The 18,708-nt window shown below is 50.5% G+C and overlaps 1 protein-coding gene across 1 annotated transcript in view; it reads left to right on the forward strand.

Annotated features, from left to right (window-relative positions):
- The window catches only part of RMND5A (required for meiotic nuclear division 5 homolog A), a 30,853-nt gene extending 18,430 nt beyond the window's left edge, over positions 1-12,423 (forward strand). The window contains exons 5-9 of the mRNA XM_054391493.1: positions 2,815-2,981; positions 4,218-4,383; positions 6,740-6,842; positions 9,027-9,181; positions 11,778-12,423. Coding sequence (XP_054247468.1) covers positions 2,815-2,981; positions 4,218-4,383; positions 6,740-6,842; positions 9,027-9,181; positions 11,778-11,841 — 655 coding nt within the window. The 3' untranslated portion in view covers positions 11,842-12,423. The remainder of the gene's footprint in view (positions 1-2,814; positions 2,982-4,217; positions 4,384-6,739; positions 6,843-9,026; positions 9,182-11,777) is intronic.
- Positions 12,424-18,708: the final 6,285 nt, after the last annotated feature.

Consider the following 18,708-nt stretch of genomic DNA (forward strand, 5'->3'; position numbering starts at 1 on the left):
AGTCTGAGAGGTGAATGTTTTAAACCTCCCTTGTTGATGTTTCCTCTTTCCATTAGAAATAGGAACAGCACATCCTAGACCAAACACCTCAGGCTTTGCTCCTGTGGTTGTTTGCTTCTGATAAAAATCTGTGCTGCCACTCAAAAGAGCTAAAAAAGGAAAGCCTGCCTGAAAGCTAATTTGGAAAACCAGAGTGGATCTCAGCAAGATGAAGCAAAATGTCATGTGGTGGTGAGCACTGGCAGGGGCTGCTTTGGTGCAGTGTGGATGAATGTTCCATTCTTGGACCTGTGGGCTAGCTTATTGATAAGAGCCTTTTGTCTTTCACCTGATTATTGGTCTATGGTTGTTGATTTCAGGCTCTTGTTTCCTTAGCTGGCACTGAGCTTTACTGCTCAGTTTAACCCAAGGACATAAATCATTAAAAAGACTCCACACAAAACAAACAGGAAAACTAGGAAACCGCCCCCCCCAAAACCAAACCCACCTGGAGACAGTGAGAGCTTGCAGCCCAGAAGGCCAATCCTGTCCTGAGCTGCATCCAAAGCAGCATTGCCAGCAGATCCAGAGAGGTGATTCTGCCACTTTGCTCTGCTCTGGTGAGACCTCACCTGGAGTGCTGTGTGCAGGTCTGGAGCCCTCAACACAAGAGAGAAATGGACCTGATGGAGAGGGTCCAGAGGAGGCCACGAGAGTGATCAGGGGATTGGAGAAGCTCTGCTATGGGGACAGGCTGAGGAAGCTGGGGGTGTTCAGCCTGGAGAAGAGAAGGCTCCAGGGAGACCTAATTATGACCTTCCAGTATCTCAAGGAGCTACAAGAAGGCTGCAGAGAGACTGTTTGCAAAGGGCTGCAGGGACAGGACCAGGGGCAATGGCTTCAAAGTAGAGCAGAGCAGATTGAGATTGGATGTGAGGAACAAGTTCTGCACCAGGAGGGTGGTGGAACACTGGGACAGGTTGCCCAGGGAGGTGGTTGAGGCTCCATCCCTGGAGCTATTGAAGGTGAGGCTGGACAGGGCTCTGAGCAACCTGATCTAGTGGAGGATGTCCCTGCTGAGTGCAGAGGGGGTTGGACTGGATGAGCTCTGGAGGTCCCTTCCAGCCCAAACTATTCTCTGATCCTATGGTCAGGGGCTGTGCACTTCCGTCCCATGCTGACAGTCTGCTGAGGCTGCTCATCTCAATTAAGGCCTGCAGTCTGGTTCTCAGTTCAAACGCTACTTTTGTCCCTGTCTCCTGTTCCTGCTGTCATCACAGAGCTTTGCCAGTAAACAACAAGTGGAAAGCAGATACCTGCTCATTAATGCAGCAGGCTCCCTTGCTTTGAAAGCTTTACCAGGACTGTAGCAATGCTTCATTTTCTTATTTCAGTCTTCGCGGAAAAGAATCTCAGCCTCTCCAACCCCTTCCTTTTAAGGAGCAGAGACTACCTCACTTCTTTACTGGAAAGTGAAAAGCTCTTTGCTTAATGGGGCCTCCAGAGTGAAAACAGTAGAACTAATTAACACTAATGAGAAGCAGATGTATTGAAGATCATTGAAATCTGAAGTTCCTAAGAGAAAAATTGGATTGATGTAGGCCTGACTAAATTGAATTTGGGGGGGGGAACCTCCAAAAAAACCCCAACAACAAAACCCCCAATCCCCAGCTAGAAAACACAGCAGTAAACCCGACCCAAACAAAGCCCCCAACCCCTCCCCCCAAAAAAAACCCCAAACCAAAACAACCAACCAACCAAGAAAAGGGATGGATAAAAATCTACATAACAAAAAACCTTTTTCTGCAGTGCTTTGACCATGACAGTTCATTTTGTGTATCTAAGAGTGCTCCTTGGGAGCAGGCATGAGCCTTGTCCTGCTAAATGAGCCCCAGGAAAGGAGACAGGTTTGTGTTGGTCAGGTTGACAGCAACACAGAAGACGAAGTTGAAGCAGGATCAAATATGACACTCTGGCTGATTTCCCTTCCCCTTATCCTTCATGGTAAGGTCTTAATCATGTCTGTCTTGGAGGCCCCCAGAGATGCAGTTCCCCTCTCAGGGTGCCCCTCCGCTCTGCGGAGACCTCACCTGCAGTGCTGTGTCCAGATATGGTGCCCTCAACACAAGAAGGACCTGGAGCTGATGGAGAGGGGTCAGAGGAGGCCACAAAGATGATCAGAGGCCTGGAGAACCTCCCCTATGGGGACAAGCTGAGATAGTTGGGGCCTGGAGATAGATCAGCCTGGAGAAGAGAAGGCTGCAGGGAGACCTTGGAGCAGCCTTCCAGTACTTGAAGGGGGTACAGGGGAGCTGGGGGGGGACTTTTGGCAAGGGCTGGGAGTGACAAGATGAGGGACAATGGATTGAAGCTTGAGGAGGGGAGGTTGTGACTGGAGATGAGGAAGAAATTCTTGGTAGTGAGGGTAGGGAGAGACTGGAACAGGTTGCCCAGGGAGGCTGTGGCTGTCCCCTGCCTGGAGGTGTTCAAGGCCAGGCTGGATGAGGCCTTGAGCAAGCTGGGCTGGTGGGAGGTGTCCTGGCCATGGCAGGGGATGGGAACTGGATGATTTTGAAGGTCCCTTCCAACCCAAACAATTCTGTATGACTCCATGAACCTTGCAGTGGTTGCCCTGTACAGCAGCACCAACATCATTTGTGTCACGTGTCCTGTGCAGCCCCATCACTTGAAAAGGGTCTTTCTGTGCTCTGTGTCACTGTCAGGAGTTGAGGGAGCAGTCAAACTCCCCCTGAGATGAGTGGCTGATAATTGCAGTGATTTCATGTGGTGTGGGCTGGCACTTCATGACTCCTGTCACCTCCTCGTTCCTTGCAGGTGGGCGGTATCCAACAGAGAGATGCTGATGGCACAGAATAGTTCCTTGGAGTTCAAACTGCACAGATTGTATTTCATTAGTTTGTTGATGGGGGGAACAGCAAATCAGAGAGAAGCCCTTCAGTATGCAAAAAACTTCCAGCCCTTCGCCCTCAACCATCAGAAAGGTGAGTCTGCAGGCCTGGGAGGGGCACTCCAAGCACTGGTGGGGTCACAAATCATAGCCCAAATGTTTTGCTCCATTGTTGTCATTTTCATAGAATCATTAAGGTTGAAAAAGACCTTTGAGCTCATAGAGTGCGACCTTAACCCAACTACCATGACCACTAAACCATGTCTGAAGCATCACATCCACAGCTTCTTGAACCCCTCCAGGGATGAGGTATCCACCATATCCATGAGCAGCCTGTGCCAATTCCTGACCACTCTTGCAGCAAAGAAGCTTTTTCTCATCTCCAACCTAAGTCTCCCCTGGCAGAATTTCAGGTCATTTTCTCTCCTATCACCTGATGCTAGGGAGCAGAGCCCAACCCCCACCTGGCTCCAGCCTCCTCTCAGGGAGCTATAGAGAGCAATGAGGTCTCCCTCAGCCTCCTCTTCTCTACTCTAAACACCCCCAGCTCCCTCAGCTGCTCCTCACCAATCCTGTTCTCCAGACCCTTCCCCAGCTTTGTTGTCCTTTTCTAGACCTGCTCCAGCCACTCCATGTCTGTCTTGGAGTGAGGAGCCCAAACCTGAACCCAGCACTCAGGTGCAGCCTCCCCAGTGCCACACACAGGCATGATCACTGTTCACCTGCCCTTCAAACCCCTCACCAGCCTCACCGCTTTTCTCTGGACCCCGCCCCCCCAGCATTTGTATTTTCGTCTTTAAGATGTGTAACCTGAGTCCTTACCATCTGAATTATGTCCCATTTATTTTTAAAAGGGAGCACAAAACTCTATTTTAACAGCAGTGCACCTTTGCTGAAGTCGAAGGTTTAAATAATTGGTGATTGACATCTAGAACAGACCTGTTCCAGGCTGCAGGAATGTTCTGGAATAGTCACCTGCTATTTTCTGTTGCATGGGGCAGTGTGGAGAGAAATGAACCTTTTGAGAAATGGGGAAGATGTGAGTCAAGTGAACCACCTCAAGCTGAACCCAGCACAGTCTGGGTTCTAGGGTGCTGTGTGTCAGAGAGCTCACAGCAAGGGAAAGCTCCTTGGGTTTTAGGGTTCTGTGTGTGTCAGCAGGCTGATGGCAAAGCAGAAACTCCTTGCAGCAAGTCACAGCCCTCCAGCCTGTCTGCAGAGGTGAGGCTGTGGTTGGTTTGGGATGTCTGCCTGTTTGCCTGGGACAGCTGGAACTGCAGGCAGGAGGTTTTCTTTCTGGTATCATGTGACTGCTGCTGGTCCCTCTCAGACATCCAGGTGCTGATGGGCAGCCTGGTGTACCTGCGGCAGGGCATAGAGAACTCTCCCTACGTTCACCTGCTGGACGCCAACCAGTGGGCAGACATCTGCGACATCTTCACGAGGGATGCCTGTGCTCTGCTGGGGCTCTCCGTGGAATCACCTCTCAGTGTTAGGTATGCTGCTTTCCCCTTGCCTTTAAGAGCAGGTGCATGGTGCTTTGGTTTCTCTTTAGTTGTTGAGGACAGGCTGCTTTTGAGAAGCAGTCTGACGTGGCCTGTGTTCGGTGTCTGTAACTAGAGTGAGCTCTAACAACATTTGCGTTGCTTAGAAGTCAGAGGCTCCCATGGGCTGGGCTTTACCCTCTACCTTTGCAGCTCAGGAGGGTTCATGGATGGAGTTTGGTTTCCATAGTTTTGACAGCAATGTGAAAGCTGAGGGTGGCAACCAGGCAGTTGTTCCTACAGCACAGGTGTGAAAGCCAGGCCCTGCTCTTTATCTGAAAACCGGGGCCAGGCTTTGCTCAATGTTTGGTCGTTGTGGCTCTTAATCCACATGTTATTTCCCCTCTCTTCTCCACAGAAGAATGCTTAAGAGTTATGGTAGGATTTCAGCTGCTAAACTTGCCAAGTTGTTTGCTGGACCTCATTTGCAAAGGGGAAGGAAGCACTGGCAAGTTCAGTAGCACATCTGACACTGCAAATCTGTAGGAGCTGTGGGAAATGTGAAAGTGAACCAACTTAACCTTCTAGCTTCTCTGGAGATAAACCAGACAGTTCTCCCAGTTAATCTCACATGATGGTTTCATTTTCATTTCAGACATTAAACAGAAAACAAATTGTGGCTCTTTCTGGGCTAGATTTGGTTCTTGGCAGAAGCTTCACTGTCTCTGTCTTGTCCTTGATTTGGCTTTTTCTCCCAAACTTATTATTAAACTTCTGTGCTTAGTTTAGAGCTCTTAAAATGGTCAAAGGTTCTACTTGTGTTGGCACCTCTGTCACAAAGCACAGTAGAAGCAGCAGAGGAAGAGCACTGCCAGATCGTCTTTCTCCAATAAATGTTAGGAGTTTCATAGCTACCTAAAGCTTCATCTCTTTCGTCTGCAGCCCAGTTAACAGCAATCCTTCACATTTTAATTGCTCACACCCTCACCCCAGTGCAGCTGGCCAAGAGGTTGGCAGTGAAGTGGGAAGTCCCTGCTGCTGATGTTTTGGCTGAGGCCTGTGTCATGCCCCGTGTGCCACCACTGGCACTGGTGTGTGCTCTGTGCAGGCAGCATTGGTGCTCTGGTCAGGCTAGGCTGACCTGGAGTTAAACCAGCCTGAAGTCAAAGCCCTGCTCTAACAAAGCTTGCTTACTGAAGCATGAGCACTTTTCTGAAGTCTGTGTGTTTCTCCAGGATTTATCTAACCCTAGACAGGCCTCGTGGTCTGAGTTACTGTATGGAGTCATTGGGAGAACTTGTCCTGGAGAGGTCATGGTGCAGGGTCTGGAGGCCAACAGGACCTTACTTGAGTTGTGACACTCTTGATGTGTTCACACAGAGCCATTAAAGCAGTAATGCTTTTTATTTCTACAAATCCTGTTTGTCTGAGCTTCCTACGGGGTCAGCAGAAGTTACATGCAGGGCTGAAATCCCCTAAGGCCAAAGTGCAAGGATGAAAATGGCCCAGCTGGATGGGAGGGATATGAGTATTTATTGAACTTAGGCAAGAGACCCATAGGTTTCAGGTGGCCCCCTCCCAAGTAAGCTAGCCAGAACATTCCTGCACAAACAAAGCCAAGGATCTGAAGGGTCAGAAGGGAGATGAAGGTTGTGACCTCTGTAGACAGTAAAACTTGCACAAGCAGCAATCTGCCAGAAGACAGAGCAGGATGATACCAAGGCCAAAGCCTCTTTCTGTTGCTGGTGATTTCCAGGCCTGTAGTATTGCCATTAGCCTTAAATCCATCCAAGCACCTGGTGATTGGGAATTCAGTGCCATGTTTCAGAATCCTGTGGTGAGTTCTGGCCATGGGTGACTCCCAGAGCAGGCTGAGCTGTCAGCACACTGCCCTTCGGCTGCATGCTGCCACCCTGCTTACAGGTGGTGGTTTCCTTCCTTTGCTTGCCTTCCTGTGGTTTTTTTTTCTACCTTTGTTCTCCTGATTCAAGGTGCAAGTGGAAGGACACATTTCCTTACCTGTTAACTAGCTGTAATGAAAGCTCATGGGCTCTGTGGAGACTCTTGAGCTGCACGTACGCTCCCCTAGTTGAGAGCAGCCACCTGTGTAAGCCAGCAGCACTATCTTCCTCCTGTGCAGCACAAAGTCAAGGCAGGTGCTGTAAAGATCAGTTCATTGTTGTTTCTAGTCCAGCATGTGGTACCTGATGCAGGGGAACTGATAACCTGCCCCCAGACTCCTGTTGTTACACTTGAAGGGAGCTCAGGAGTACAGGCAAGGGCTGAGGGAAGCAGTGGCAGCAGACCTTTGAAGTCAGATGACAGCACGAGTTGCTTTCCTGTGTGCTAACCTTGCCTCTCTCTGCAGTTTTTCAGCAGGTTGTGTAGCATTACCAGCTCTGATTAACATCAAGGCTGTGATTGAACAGAGGCAGTGCACAGGTGTTTGGAACCAGAAGGATGAGCTACCGGTGAGTGGATGCTGGGCTGGGCCAGGACAGCTTTCTACCAGGGAATGCTGTTCTCAGATGTCCTTCCTGCTAAACCTTAGAGGATGGTCTACAGGCTGCCACCTCCACCAGCTCTGGGGCTTGAGGCTTCCTACTGGACAGAGGCCTTGGGGTCTGTGCCCTGGGCTGAGGGATGTGGCTGCTGCTTCCCATTTATAGGCTCAGCCAGCAGTGAAGCTGAAGAGGAATGGCAGACACCCTTATGCTCCCCAGGACACTGGCACAGCTGGCACCCACAAACAGCAGCTGCATAGAATTCAGTGTTAGAGAGCCATGGGATCTCCCTCCTCGCTGGCTGGTGCAGATTGAGCTGCCCTGGTGAAAGCATACACAGGCTTCTTGCAAGCCACGGCCTGGCCATGGACCCTCAAACACTGCCATAGCACATCTGACTCCTTTAGAGCCCTTTCTGGCCACTCCTCCCCAGTCCCTTTCCCCTTCACATCCCTCCTGCAGTTTGTGAAGTTCTGCTGAATCTCTCCCCTGAGACCTCAGCTTTGCGTTCTTGCCTGCTGCACAGCCCAGGGTTGGTGGCAGCTGCTTGGTGACCAGCATGGCTGACCAGGTTGTTTCTTGTTGCTGGCCCCATTACATTTGTCTGTGTAATGGATTGCTATAGTCTGCTTTTTGCTGCATTTTTCCCCTTCCCTTTTCTCTCCCCCACTGGGTAGATAGTCTCTCAAATCCCACAACCCACCTTTCATTCACTCAGGCCAGAGTGCTGTAGGAGACCTGCTCCAGCTTGAACCAGTGCAGCCTGGCAGGCTTAGAGCTCTCAGGTTGGTTTATTGTTCCCCCTCATCACTTGTTACCCCCTTTCACTGTGACCAAACAAATGCTCCCAGCTTCCACTCAGCTGAACACCTGAGGTACAACTGGAAAGGGAATGCATTCCCCTGGGAAACAGCCACCTCTAGCTAGGCTCCAGCTCTGCTCCTGGGCTGCTTTGCAGTGATTTTGTCAGGCAGATAGGAGAGGAAGGAATTAGTGCTACATCTGAGGACATGGGGACTGAATTGGGATGCAGTGCATTATGCTTCCAGCACTACTGTTTTGTGTCAGCTGAGGAGAAGTTCAGTTGTTCTGAAGCCCCAGCTCCCTTTGTAGCACTCTCCAGGTGTGTGTAGCTCTCCAGTGGCCTGCTCTTCATTTGAACAGCAAACCTGTTCAGTGCAAACTGGGCATGAACTGGGTTAGTTTCTTGGAAGAGATCAATTTAGAGTGTAATTACCTGTGGTGAGATTTTCCCAGATACATTTTCTGTAACACTGAGAATGTCACCTCTGAGTGTGACAGGTTCATGCCCTGCCATCTGGTTAGGGAGCATTTGGGACCAGCTTGCTGTCAGCTGGAGCTGAGTTAATAACACCCTCAGTTAATAACACCCTAATGCAAGCCTCCTTGCATTTCCTCAGCTGGAGAGTTCTTAGCCTGTACTGCTCACGCAGCATTGTGCAAAGAGTGAGATTAAGTAGCATGGAAAGATTATGTGGTCAGGTTTTGGGGAAGGTTAAACCTGTCAGAGCCGGGAGACTCAGGTACAGAAGCTGTGATTTTATTTTTCTCTTCAGTTCTCAGTCAATCCCTGCAGTCACAGACCCATTCTTCTGTGAGGTGTGCCTTTTCTGAAGTCATTCTGTCCTGGGGGCAGAAGTTGTGCCTCAGTGTCTTCTGTGGTGGTACTGAAAAGAAATGAGTCTGCTGCACTTCATCACTGCCATGACAGCCTTGGTAGAGTCTTCCAAGAAGCTGCAGAGCATTAGCAGAGTCAATTCAAGGCTTTTTCTCTCTGCTCTCTCTTTTCACCCCCTTCAAATGAGATTTGTCATCTAAACCCCTTTGGAAATCACTGCACAGGCAATACAGGAAGCCTTGTTGGGTCATCAGCTTGGGTTTCATGCCAGAGCTTAGATCTGCACTGAAATATGCCCTTGGCATAATGTTGTGCTCTGGTGGGGGTGGGAGAAAGCAGCAGGAATCACCACTTCAGGATCACAGTTCAGGTTTTTGGCCAGGGAATTGTCAGGCAGCCACACCATGGATTTCTCTGCCTTCACCTTGAGTGGTGAAATGTCTTGAGTATGAGCCATGACTTAAAGGGATAATTGTCTGAGATAAATTGTTAACCTTAATTTCCTTTCACAGATTGAAGTGGACCTGGGTAAGAAGTGCTGGTACCATTCAATATTTGCCTGTCCCATTCTTCGTCAGCAAACAACAGATAACAACCCACCTATGAAATTAGTCTGTGGTCACATTATATCAAGAGATGCTTTGAATAAAATGTTTAATGGCAGCAAGTAAGTACCATGCTTCTGTTTCAAACAGACTTAAGGGCAGAACACTGTGCTTCAGGGAAACTGAATTCCCAAGTACAGGATTGTGAGAGCTTCTGAATCTTGGAGAGTGACTTAAAAGACAGATAAGCTGGGCTGAGGCCCTGCAATCAGCCCTCTGAGGTAGAAAATGAGATTACATGAAGGAATGCATCCAGCAGGGGATTTCTGCAAGGTGTGACAATGACTCTGTTGTCAGGTGGAGGATTTTCTACAGTTTTTCTTTGGGAGCAAGTTTAGTAATGCACGAGACAGCCCTTAAAACCTCTGGGGCAATGGCTTTTGATTTGAGCAGGTAGCTGAATTATCACAGACTGCTAGGGGTTGGAAGGGACCTCCAGAAACCATCCAGTCCAATCCCCTGCCAGGGCTGGGGCACCCAGGACAGGGCACACAGAACACATCCAGGTGGGGTTGGAAAGTCTCCAGAGAAGGAGACTCCACAACCTCTCTGGGCAGCCTGCTCCAGGCCTCCAGCACCCTCACACCAAAGAAGTTTCTCCTCATGTTGAGGTGGAACCTCCTGGGTTCCAGCTTGTCCCTCTTGTTCCTTTTCCTGTCCCTGGGCACCATCAACCAGAGCCTGGCCCCTTCCTCCTGACCCCCACCCCTCAGCTGTTGATAGACATTGATCAGATCCCTCTCAGCCTTCTCCTCCCCACACTAAGCAGCCCCAGGGCTCTCAGTCTCTCTCCACAGCAGAGCTGTTCCAGTCCCTTCAGCATCCTCACAGCCTCCACTGGACTCTCTCCAGCAGGTCTCTGTCTCTCTTGACCTGGGGAGCCCCAAACTGGACACAGCATTGCAGGGGTGGTCTCAGCAGGGCAGAGCAGAGGGGCAGCAGAACCTCCCTGGCCCTGCTGGACACCTTCAATATCAATGGGGTGCCTCCTGGTTTTTGGGAATGAGGAAATGGCAAACAGTGAGCTGTGCAGATCTCCTTGAGGAAGATCCAGTGGCTCTTTGGGCTGGCTATCTGCAGCTCCGTGGAGGCTGGCAGCCTAATTTGGAGCCATCAGTTGTTTGGCAGAACCCAGTATGGAAATGTTGAGTGGTGTTGCTGTTAGAAAAGCCCCAAGCTATGCCTTCATGGGGCACTTCAGCCATTTAAAGGCACTAGATTTGCTGCTACATTATTCCTCTGCACTGGAAGATAGGGATGGGGAGCAGAATGAAGCTCCCCCTCAACCTAAGAGGAGATGGTTAGTGACCTGCTGCAGCACTTACACAAGTCTGTGGGTCTGCTCCTGGCTTGGGTGGGTGGACACCTCCCTGGGTGAATGATTGGATGGCAAGGCACAAAGTGTGGTGAAGGATGGAGCTCAATCCAGTTGGTGGCCAGTGAGGGGTGGTGTTCCCCAGGGCTCAGTGCTGGGGCCAGCTGTCTTCTCACTCTCTACAACTCCCTGAAAGGAGGCTGGCCTGAGGTGGGTGTTGGTTTCTTCTCCCTAGTAACAAGGGGTAGGACGTAAGGAAATCGTCTCAAGTTGCACCAGGGGAGGCTTAGGTTGGACTTCAGAAGAACCTTCTTGACTGAAAGGCTTCTCAACTGGAACAGGCTACCCAGGTTGGTGGTAGAATCCCCAACCCTGGAGGTGTTTCACAGAGGCAGAGCTGTGGTGCTGAGGGCCATGGCTTAGCCCCAGCCTGGGCAGAGTTAGAGAAGGGTTGGGCCGGATGCTCTGAAAGGCCTTTTCCAACCCAGATGATTCTGTGATTTTATTTCTGTCCCCAGCCATTCATTTCTGATGCTTTCACTGATTAGCTTTAGTGACCTCACAGGTCTGACAGTATTAACTTGGGAGGGGTAGAAGGCCAGGACCTAAAGGTTCGGGAAGATGGACCAATACTAGAAGAAATGCTGTGAGCAGGTATAATTGTGTCAGTGGAGGCCTCGGCAGGGAGGCAAGGCTGAGCTCTGTAGTGACAGCCTGCAGAAGCTGAGCTAAGTGGGTTGTAAAATCCCAGTATTTTGGGAATCTGGCAGTGAAACCCAGGGAATGCCGAGGAATCCAGAGGGAAAGCTCCCAGCCTGTTAAAAATGACTAAAATGCAAAGCCTACCCCAGGAGCAGCAGTGAGGGATGAATCCTGGAGAGCAGTTTCTTGGTAATTAATAATTCAGAGCTGTGTGGGTGAAAGGTAGGAAAGAAGATAATGAGGGGCCTGCTCCCTGGGGGTGTTCAGAGCCAGGCTGGATGAGGCCTTGAGCAGCCTGGTCTGGTGGGAGGTGCCTCTGCCCACGGTGGGGGCATTGGAGTAGATGATCTGTAAGGTCCCTTCCAACCTAATCCATTGCTTGTGCGGTCTCCTCTGGAGCCATTCAGAAACCACCTGGATGTGTTCCTGTGTGACCTGCCTTGGGTGATCCTGGCCTGGCAGGGAGGGTTGGACTGGATGACCTCTGGAGGTCCCTTCCAACCACTAATGTTCTGTGATTCTGAGCTTGGCTGTCCTGGAGCCAAGGAAAGCAGGGTGGCTGTGGTGGTGTTTGCAGGGCGGTGCTGGGAGGGGCCGCCTGTGGCGCTGCTGCGGTTCTCACCCCTTGTCTTTGTCCCCAGGTTAAAATGCCCCTACTGCCCAATGGAGCAGAGCCCTGGAGATGCCAAACAGATCTTCTTCTGAAGGAAAGCTCTGTGGTGCAGTTTGCAAGTGACACTCTGGAGTTCAGGTGCAGCTGGGGAGCATTCAGCCACACTTGTTTTGCCTTCTGCAGCCACCTGAGGACTCCTGCGTCTGTATAAGCTAAATGCTACAGAAACTTTGCCAACATTTAGTATCTACACCCCGAGTGGAAATGCTACAGAAATATTATTACCATAGGGCTTTACTCTACTCTTGGTCTCCATACCTGATCAAGTTACTACACCAGCAGTTGTCATTCGATGCAGGTTTTTGTACTTAACTATATGGTGACTTTTTACTTTTTAAAAGCAGAAATGGATCCAACCCTTCCACCCCAGCCTCCCAATTTGTTTAATATTCTTCCTGCTCTAATCCTGTCATTCTGTTGATAACTCTCACCTTAGAGAATGTGTGTGGAAGATTTTATTTCCTGCCATGTGTACATAAATGAAAGGTAAATACTTCAGAAACCACCCAACCAACCCAATGTTTGATAAATTGAATAGTGGTTATGCAACTGATTTGTATTTTTTTGGCTGAGGAAGCTGTGATATATTCTGAGATTTTTTTTTTTTTTTCCTTTCAAAGGTTTTTTCAAACTTTTGCATAGAATTCAAAGTAAATGTGCATATATATATATATATAAAGTATATAAAAATATATTAGCCTCGAGGGGCTGCCTGTTGAGATCCGTCACTAGGTTCTAAGGGTGATGCTGGAGCAGAGAGGGGAATGGGCAATCCTGTTCCTTTGGGTTTTCAGGCTCCAGAAGTGTTTGTGTAAGAGAACATTCAATAAATTCTGAAGTGGAACTGCCTTTAGTCAATGGCATTTGGCCTTTGTAGTCATGTTCTTTGACCTTTGTATTCAGGGGTAGGCTCTAAGTGTCACATTGCTGTATAGTTTCATAGTCCTTACAGTGTGGTATTTATAAACAGTTATCAAACCAAACCAGTTGTAGCAGTATTCATTGTTCAGTGGGGGCAAAGCATGTTCTGATGCACTCTGCTGACCATGGCTCTGCCCGTGGCAGAACTGAGCCCTACAGCAGTTAATAGCAGGTAGTAAGTTTTCTGTAGCCTGAGAACACTTTGCTTCTAGCCTTGTTTTTGTAGTAGAACCTTGCTGCCACTGCCCTTTTCCTGCTCCATTGACTAGGTCAGAGATGTAGATCCTGGCAGTGAAATCTTTTCTAGGGTGCATAGATTTGTATGTGTTGCTCTGTTCCACACAAGGCATGCACAGCTCCAGAGGAAGTTCTGGTTTCTGTAGTGAAGACCAGCCCCAAGCTGAGCTGCTTGGGTTGGGTGCTGCCAGCATGGCTGCTCACTGGCACAAGGCCCTTCAGGGAAGACCACCCCGAGACAACTTTGTGTGCCACCTGAGCTGAGAGACTGAGTGGGGCTTTGTCACAGCACTGCCAGTGGACAGCACTAAGGAGACACAGAGGAGGGAGTCAAAGCTCACCCCAGTGAAACTTCAGAGGTATTTGATAGCTGTGAAGGATGCAGGGCTGTGATTTTCTGCACAGCTTCCATTGTATCCACCCTGAGCTCCCAGCAGCTGTGCTGCCACGTGCTGAAACTGACAATAAATGGGTGAAGAGATTATTTTCCACCCAGGCTTCTTAGTCCTGCTGAAATTGCTTTTAATCTTTTGAGTAGAGTTTTGAGTTCTGCCCTGCTGAGACCACCCCTGCAATGCTGTGTCCAGATTGGGGCTCCCCAGGTCAAGAGAGACAGAGACCTGCTGGAGAGAGTCCAGTGGAGGCTGTGAGGATGCTGAAGGGACTGGAACAGCTCTGCTGTGGAGAGAGACTGAGAACCCTGAGGCTGATTAGTGTGGACAGGAGAAGGCTGAGAGGGATCTGATCAATGTCTATCAATAGCTGAGGAATAGGTGTCAGGAGGAAGGGGCCAGGCTCTTTCTGGTGGTGCCATGGTTTAGCCCCAGCCTTGGCAGAGTTAGGGAGTGGGTGGGCTGGGTGATTTGAAAGGGATTTTCCAGCAGGAGGAATGGCATGAAAATCTGGGCTGTTCTCAGGAGCCCAGATTGTTGACTTGCAACCTGCAGTGCAGAAGCTCCACCAGCAGATGATGCCAGCAGGTTAATGCAGAGTGCTGCTGTGCTGGCAGCCATGGGCTGTGCTCCTGGGCCTTTGGGACACAGTCCTGCGTGGTTCCAGCCATCCACTGTGCCTTGGGCTGATGTAGGATGACTACTACAACACTCCATAGCCTTCTGGTAACTCAGAAAGTGCTTGCACAGGCAAAAGGGAAGAATGCTTTGAGTTTTCCATGCCTCATGCAGTACCTGCTGCATGCATTTCCTCTGATAGGGGCAGAAAAAAAGTGTTTGACATTTGAAGCTCTGGTGGTATCTGAGGTTTGTCTCTTATTACAGCTGTGGACCAGACTTGAAGCCTTTACCTGATCCCTTTGTGCACAAGGCTGTTGCATGGTGAGAGTGGAGAGCCTCAGCACATTGACCTCTGCATCCAGATCACTTCTGTGTACTGCAGCTGGCAGCTGCTCTTTCCCCGCTCCTCCGCAGTGTGGCACAACAGCAGTGCAGTGGTTCCAGCTGCTCATGTGTGCCACAGAACCATGGAGTAGTTTGGGCTGGAAAAGCCCTCTGAGATCATCCAGTCCAACCAGCAACCCAACCCCACCATGGCCACCAAACCATGGCCCCAAGTGCCATGGCCACAGGATTCTGGAACACCTCCCTGGGCAGCCTGTGCCAATCCCTGACCACTCTTGCAGCAAATAATTTTTTCCTCATCTCCAACCTAAGCCTTCCCTGGCACAGTTTCAGGCCATTGCTTCTCCTATCACCTGAGACTAGGGAGCAGAGAGCAACATCAGCCTCACCCCAACCTCCTCTCAGGCAGCTGTAGAGAGCAATGAGGTCTCCCTCAGCCTCCTCCACACTGAACACCCCCAGCTCCCTCAGCTGCTCCTCCCCAGCCTGTAGTGAAGGCATCACATGCCCAGAATTATGCCCGCAAATACCAGCTAACTTGTCCCAACATGTTCTGGTAAGTCCCCCCTTCCACCCTTCTTTCAGGAGAGGAGGACAAAAGGCTCAGGCACCAGCCTGTCTCCTAAGGGTTAAACAACTGCAGGCACCCATCTCAATGGCATGCCTATGCTCTTGCCATGTACGGGCATAATTCTAGCTTCACCTTTTCTATAGGTGGAAGCAGGTTGTTGGCAGTGTGCCCATTGGCCAGCTCCAGCCTCGAGAATCTATAAGTATTACTCCATTTGTCTACTGCTTTGCTCTCTCCTTTTGCTTTCACTCGTTATGTAACTCGCGATGCGTAAGCTGTAAGTCTTCTCACATGCAAGCATACTGGCAGCCTCTGCGAATACAGAAGCCAGCCCACCGAGCCACTCGAGGATCCGCAAAGGATGACCCCTTCGCTGATAGAACATCAGCGTCGTATGCCCGAGAGAGGGTGAAATCAAGCCCAGTCAAAAGGACTGAGGAAGCCCCGAGAGAGGGTAAGCTAAAACCCATAAAGGGGAAAGACTAGCCCAAGCCAGGCAGTCCAGAAATGCTGCAAGCTAATTAAGCAACCATAAGCAGAAACGCATCTTGCGTAGCCCCCGCCGTCTGCGGGAGAGAAAGGGAGCCGCCCACTGTAGCCGCTCTGCAGCCCATACCAGGGCGAAGCACCCGGGATTTCCCCGGGGGAAAGAGAGAGCAAAGATAGCCTCTCTGTTGAAGTCAAAGGCAACGACTGCAGTATTGTAATTTAAATGGAAAGCAGTCGCTGATATTCGGCAGTGTCAGCTCGCCGCGAGCCGAGCCGAGGGGGAAGCATCGCTTCACCGCCCCCCCCCCCCCCCCCCCCCCCCCGAAACCTGCCTACGGGAACCGCCCTCGATCGCAAGGGCCGACCACCAAAAGGACCCGGCCCTGCTGAGCCGATCCTCCGGTCAGGGAGCCAGCCCCTCCCTGCAGACCGTGGGAGAACAAAGAAGCCAACGGCCCCTTCCCACAGACCGACGGAGAAAGCAAACCCTGCCCCTTTCCACAGAGCCAGGAGGGAGAAAGAAAGTCACCGCCCGGATATGAGCCCCAGGCAGATAAGCAGCAAGCAGCCAGCGTGACCCAGCAACTTGTCTCGCTGCACAGAAAGACAGAATGTATCTTTCATGTGTATAACATTCAGCAACCTTCTATTCAAAGCGCCCGCATGTAGCCACGTGATATTTCAGCTTAACTTGCCTCGTGATAACATTATAAATATCTCTGTACATAGCTCGCAGCCGCAAGCGTCTTGTCAAGTATCCATCTAGTGGACAAGCGGCGGAACTGCACCCTTACATTCCCTTAATTAGAAATTGACTGTAAATATTATAATTGGGTATAATTGTAAATACTAAATCAGTTATGGTCTATATTATTACAGCCGTGCATCTGAATCAGTATATGGGGTCAGAGTGACTGGAGAGCAGCCAGGTGGAAAGGGACCTGGGGGTACTGGTTGACAGGCGCCTGAACATGAGCCAGCAGTGTGCCCAGGTGGCCAAGAGAGCCAATGGCATCCTGGCCTGCATCAGGCAGAGTGTGGCCAGCAGGAGCAGGGAGGTCATTGTACCCCTGTACACAGCACTGGTTAGGCCACACCTTGAGTACTGTGTCCAGTTCTGGGCCCCTCAGTTTAGGAAAGATGTTGAATTGCTGGAGCATGTCCAGAGAAGGGCAACGAGGCTGGTGAGAGGCCTTGAGCACAAGCCCTATGAAGAGAGGCTGAGGGAGCTGGGACTGTTTAGCCTGGAGAAGAGGAGGCTCAGGGGAGACCTCATTGCTGTCTACAACTACCTGAAGGGAGGTTGTAGCCAGGAGGGGTTTGGTCTCTTCTCCCAGGCAACCAGCACCAGAACAAGAGGACACAGTCTCAAGCTGCGCCAGGGGAGGTTTAGGCTGGAGGTGAGGAGAAAGTTCTTCATAGAGAGAGTGGTTGGCCATTGGAATGGGCTGCCCAGGGAGGTGGTGGAGTCACCATCCCTGGAGGTGTTCAAGAGGGGATTGGATGTGGCACTTGGTGCCATGGTTTAGATAGTCATGAGGTTTAGGGTGACAGGTTGGACTCGATGATCTTTGAGGTCTCTTCCAACCTTCTTGATTCTATGATTCTATGATTCTATGATTAATCGAATATCCATAATAATAATAAATATTTTGATAATTCATATTTTCATAATTCATAATTAATAATCACCATCCTCCATCCCTAATCCCTCTCTCAACGACACAGCCCTGTTCTCCAGACACTTCCCCAGCTTTGTTGCCCTTCTCTGGATCTGCTCCAGTGAGGAGCCCAAACCTGAACCCAGCACTCAAGCTGTGGCCTCCCCTGTGCTGAGTCCAGGGGTACAATCCCTGCCCTGCTCCTGCTGCCCACACCATTGCTGATCCAGGCCAGGCTGCTGGAGGCCTTCTTGGCCACCTGGGAACACCCTGGCTCATGTTCAGCTGCTGTCACCCAGCAGCCCCAGGTCCTTTTCTGCCAGGGAACTTAGCAGCCACTCAGCCTGGAGTGTTCCTGGGGTTGTTTTGACCCAGGTGCAGGACCCAGCACTTGGCCCTTTTGAACCTCAAACAGCTGACCTTAGCCCATCCATCCAGCCTGGCCAGATCCCTCTGCAGGGTCTTCTTCCTACCCTTAAGCAGATCAATGCAGTGCCATCTGCAAACTGAGGGTGCCCCAGATCACTGATAAAGACATTAAAGAGAACTGCGCCCAGCACTGAGCCCTGGGGAACACCACTGGTGACTGGCTGCCAGCTGGAGTTAACTCATTCCCCAGCACTGCCTGGGCCTGGCCTCAAGCCAAGGATTTTTTGACCATGTTTATATAAAAGGCTTTAGCTTTTAGGTGCTCAAAAATTAATGGGTGCTCTAAATATGGTTTCCGTAGCAGTGGCTTTTTGTTATTTCTGTGTCTGTTAGTGGAGATATTAACTCTATTAATGAAGTTTTGCAGTAAAAGTCTAAAGTAGGAAATCTCTTGTGATATGTTCTCTTGGGGTGTCAAGACTGCCTTGTGGTGTAGAATGTAACCAGAGCTTAGAAACAGGTAGTAGAAAATGGGAGGAATGCAGAGGTAGCCTGATCCTGAGGCTCCAGAGGCACTGATGCTTTTCGCAGCACTGTGGCTGCTGGCAGCACAGAGCTGCTCTATGTCCTCCTCTGCCTCCCTGCTCTCAGTGATCAGCTGCTCTTTGAAGCATTGCTGAGTTCAGGAAAGGCTTTCCCTGCACTGGCTTCAGCACTGCAGAGTGCAAGCAGACGTGGCTGAGCTGCCCCTCTGCCCTGCTCCAAACCTCTGCTTCTCTGCTGAGCTCCACTCTTGGCTTTTCTGTTCCAGGTGGGAGTCAGGCTAATGAGATCTGGAGAAGCTGCAGTGCAAGCCCTGTGGTACAAGTGATCAGCTTCTGATCCCTTGTAACTGAGACCTGTCCACATCCTGGTGCTTAACACTTTACAGGATGGCTGCTGCTAAGTTAGGGCTGAGGTTGTTCAGGAGTGCCTGGAGCTGGCTCGGCAGGTTCCAAGCAGGGAGTTTGGGTTTCCTGTGAGGTTTGGTTGCCTGCTGCCAGACACCCTTTTGCTTGAGGTGTTTATGGCAGCAGAGGTTGATTTGTCTCGGGGGGGAGGGGCGGGGTGTGTGGAACGTTCCTGCTCCTTAATCTGTCCCACCTCTTGCACTGGTGTGCTCAGCAGGCTGCAGTGAGGGAAGGGAGTTTTGAGAGCAAGACACAGTGCTGAGTGGCAGCAGTGATGTGTAGTGAGTGCAGCTGTAGGGCAGTGTTACATGGCTGCTCTGAGCTGCATTCAGCCCCAGTAGAG

This window comes from Indicator indicator, chromosome 23, assembly GCF_027791375.1.
Source record: "Indicator indicator isolate 239-I01 chromosome 23, UM_Iind_1.1, whole genome shotgun sequence".
Classification (NCBI taxonomy): domain Eukaryota; kingdom Metazoa; phylum Chordata; class Aves; order Piciformes; family Indicatoridae; genus Indicator; species Indicator indicator.